General features: G+C 42.1%; 1 protein-coding gene across 1 annotated transcript; it reads right to left on the bottom strand.

Moving 5' to 3' along the window:
• Positions 1-2,143: 2,143 nt before the first annotated feature.
• On the bottom strand, positions 2,144-3,101 carry LOC102286476 (olfactory receptor 7E178). Its single transcript, XM_014478604.2, is given in 2 exon segments — positions 2,144-3,058; positions 3,060-3,101. Coding segments are annotated over 2 exon segments (930 nt in total). The 5' UTR covers positions 3,075-3,101.
• Positions 3,102-4,235: the final 1,134 nt, after the last annotated feature.

The following is a 4,235-nucleotide window of genomic DNA, read 5'->3' as shown; positions in this document are numbered from 1 at the left end:
ACTCATTGGAAAAGACCCTGATTCTGGGAAAGATTGAAGGGAGGAGGAGAAGGGGATGACAAAGGATGAGATGATTGGATGACATCACCAACTCAATGGATATGAGTTTGAGCAAGCTCTGGGTGATGGTGAAGGACAGGGAGGCCTGGTGTGCTGCAGTCCATGGGGTCACAAAGGGTTGGACATGATTGAGTGACTGAACAACAACAACAGTCTTTGAACAAAATGTGATTATATCATTAGTTCCCAAACTCAGCATGAAAATCAACTGGGATAATTTTAAAATCCTATGCTAAGAATGCAACTCAGTCTAATTAAATCATAATCTATGTTGAGAAGCTGTCACCAATATTTTTAAAAGACTCCCAGGTGAGTCCAATATGAAACCAAAGTTGAGGACCAGTTACATGGATGTTACACACAACATGCATAAGCAGATATGAAAGATACAACAGTTCTGTGGACAATAGACATGAATTTTGGAAAGAATTGCAGATTTTTAAAATTTATTTTTTAATTGGAGTATAGTAGCTTTACAATTTTGTGTGAGTTTCTGCTGTACAACATTGTGAATCAGGTATGTATGTACCTATATCCCCTCCCTAAGGATTGAAGATTTTAATTGTTAAGGATTTTTACATGTCTCCAGGATGTCTGGGTCCAGCAATATGACCCAGCAATCCCACTGCTGGGCATACACACTGAGGAAACCAGAATTGAAAGAGACACATGTACCCCAATGTTCATTGCAGCACTGTTTACAAATAGCTAGGACATGGAACCAACCTAGATGTCCATCAGCAGATGAATGGATAAGGAAGCTGTGGTACAAATACACAATGGAATATTACTCAGCTATTAAAAAGAGTGCATTTGAATCAATTCTAATGAGGTGGATGAAACTGGAGCCTATTATACAGAGAGAAGTAAGCCGGAAAGAAAAACATCAGTACAGTATACTAACGCATATGTATGGAATTTAGAAAGATGGTAACGATAACCCTATATGCGAGACAGCAAAACAGACACAGAGATAAAGAATAGGCTTTTGGACTCTGTGGGAGAAGGCGAGGGTGGGATGATTTGAAAGAATAGCATTGAAACGTGTATGTTACCATATATGAAATAGATCACCAGTCCAGGTTTGATGCATGAGACAGGGCACTCAAGGCCGGTGCACTGGGATGACCCTGAAGGATGGGATGGGGAGGAAGCTGGGAGGGGTGTTCAGGATGGGGGACACGTGTACACCTGTGGCTGATTCATGTCGATGTATGGCGAAAGCCACTGCAATATTGTAATTAGCTTCCAATTAAAATAAACTAACTAAAAAAAAAGAAAGAGAGTCTATAGCTATAACATGATTCAATCATGCAGTGAATATAATGATAGGATCCCACAATAATCCCTTAATCCCATTCAGTTCAGTTCAGTTCAGTCGCTCAGTCGTATCCGACTCTTTGCGACCCCATGAATCGCAGCACGCCAGGCCTCCCTGTCCATCACCAACTCCTGGAGTTCACTCAGACTCACGTCCATCGAGTTGGTGATGCCATCCAGCCATCTCATCCTCTGTCGTCCCCTTTTCCTCCTGCCCCCAATCCCTCCCAGCATCAGAGTCTTTTCCAATGAGTCAACTCTTCGCATGAGGTGGCCAAAGTACTGGAGTTTCAGCTTCAGCATCATTCCTTCCAAAGAACACCCAGGGCTGATCTCCTTTAGAATGGACTGGTTGATCTCCTTGCAGTCCAAGGGACTCTCAAGAGTCTTCTCCAACACCACAGTTCAAAAGCATCAATTCTTCGGTGCTCAGCTTTCTTCACAGTCCACCTCTCACATCCATACATGACCACTGGAAAAACCATAGTCTTGACTAGACGGACCTTTGTTGGCAAAGTAATGTCTCTGCTTTGAATATGCTATCTAGGTTGGTCATAACTTTTCTTCCAAGGAGTAAGCGTTTTTTAATTTCATGGCTGCAGTTATCATCAAAATATTCCAAATGAAGCAACAAACTGATTGGAAACATTGTTAAGTTTTGAAAGGCACAAGAGCTACAAAATCATAGAACCAACTTTGAATTCCAACGGTTGTTTTTACTGGGTCTTCTAACCTATGCAAACAAGATGCACAGATGTTGAGATTAGGTTGTTTTGCTGAAGAGCCCCCACATGACCCTCTTGATGTCCCTGTTCCTCAGGCTGTAAACAAAGGGGTTCAGCATGGGGGTGACCACAGTGTACATCACTGAGGCCACTGCACTGTCCCTGGGAGAAGATGAGACAGTAGAACTGAGATGCACCCCAATGCCTCTTCCATAAAATAAACACATGATTGCCAGGTGACAGCCACAGGTGGAGAAGGGTTTATACTTCCCACCTGTTGAAGGGACTCTCAGAATAGAGGAAACAATGCAAGTATAAGAGAAGAGGATCCCTGTGAATGGAAAACCACCAAAAATAGCACCAATAAAATAGATTAATATATTACTGCTGGGGATTTGAAAACAGGCAAGGCTAAGGAGCTGAGAAGGGTCACAGAAGAAACGAGGAATTTCCATATCCAGGAAGAAGGTAAGTTCTAACACCATCAAACTATGAAGAAGGAAAGATAAAAGGCTGATGAAAAATGACACCAAAACCAGCAGGCTGTAGAGGCGTGGGTTCATGATGACCGTGCAGTGCAGAGGGTGATGGATGGACACAAACCAGTCATAGGCCATGGCAATCAGGAGTAGATTATCCAAACATCCAAAAAGGATAAAAATAGACATCTGGGTCACGCAGCTCATGTAAGAGATGAGTCTGCTGTGAGTTTGAATGTCCACAATCATCTTGGGGACAGTGGTAGAGGTGCAGCCAATGTCAGTCATGGTCAGGCTGGAAAGGAAGAAGTACACGGGGGTGTGGAGGTGAGAATCAGAGATGAAGGCCAGGATGATGAGCAGGTTCCCAAGCACAGTGATCAGGTACATGGACAGGAAGAGGCTAAAGAGGAGGGGCTGCAGTTCTGGATCATCTGAGAGGTCCATGAGGAGGAATTCTGAGACAAGTGTTAACATTCTCTGGGCCCATGTGGCTTAGACATCTCCTAGAAAGGAAAAGAGGTTTCAAATAAATGAGACAAGCAAACAAGGAGTCAGCACTTTTTGTTAGATTCAAGCAAGTCAAAGCATTCACACTTGAGGATCATACATTCCAGTAACTTCAGTGACATTCCTTAGTTCTGGCAAACTTATTTTCTCTTACAACTCTTTTCTCACTGATGTCTTGGCTATTTACCTGTTTCTATGTACAGTCATTTTACAGACAATAGGCCAAATTTTCATAAAGAAGGAGCCAATTTAGAATTAATCATGAACACAGTAGAATATCAATTGCCACCTTTGAATGAAATATATGGAATAAGAAATATGTTTTTTACATGCATGTCTATATACATAGCAGCACTATTCACAGTGGCCAAAACATAGAAGCAACATAAATGTCTATTGACAGATGAATAGATAAATAATGTATGGATAAAGAAGATATGGTACATATATACTGTGGAAATCTACTCAGCCATAAAAAACTAAAATATTGCCATTTGCAGCAACATGGGTACAACTAGAGATTATCATACCAAGTGAAGTAAGTCAGAAAAAGACAAACACCATAGGGTATCAGTTATGTGTGGAATATAAAATTTGGCACAAATAAGCCTATCTACAAAACAAAAATAGATTCACAGACAGAGAACAGACTCGTGGTGGCCAAAGGGGATGGGGCTAAGCAGAGGGATGGACTGGGAGTTTGGGGTTGGTAGATGCAAACTAGTACATTTAGAATGGATGATGCTTTTGAATTGTGGTGTTGGAGGAGACTCTTGAGAGTCCCTTGTACTGCAAGGAGATCCAACCAGTCCATCCTAAAGGAAATCAGTCCTGAATATTCATTGGAAGGACTGATGCTGAAGCTGAAACTCCGATAATTTGGCCACCTGATGCTAAGAACTGACTCATTTGAAGAGACCTTGATGCTGGGAAAGATTGAAGGTCGGAGGAGAAGGGGACGACAGAGGATGAGATGGTTGGATGGCATCACCAACTCAATGGACATGAGTTTGAGTAAACTCTGGGAGTTGCTGATGGACAGAGAGGCCTGGCATGCTGCAGTCCATGGGGTCACAGAGTCAGATGCAACTGAGCAACTGAACTGAACTGAAACAACAAGGTTTAATACATAGCACAGGTA

Source organism: Bos mutus, chromosome 7 (genome assembly GCF_027580195.1).
Source record: "Bos mutus isolate GX-2022 chromosome 7, NWIPB_WYAK_1.1, whole genome shotgun sequence".
Classification (NCBI taxonomy): domain Eukaryota; kingdom Metazoa; phylum Chordata; class Mammalia; order Artiodactyla; family Bovidae; genus Bos; species Bos mutus.
The sequence above is the reverse complement of the archived record's forward strand: the minus strand, read 5'-3'. Positions and strand labels throughout refer to the sequence as shown.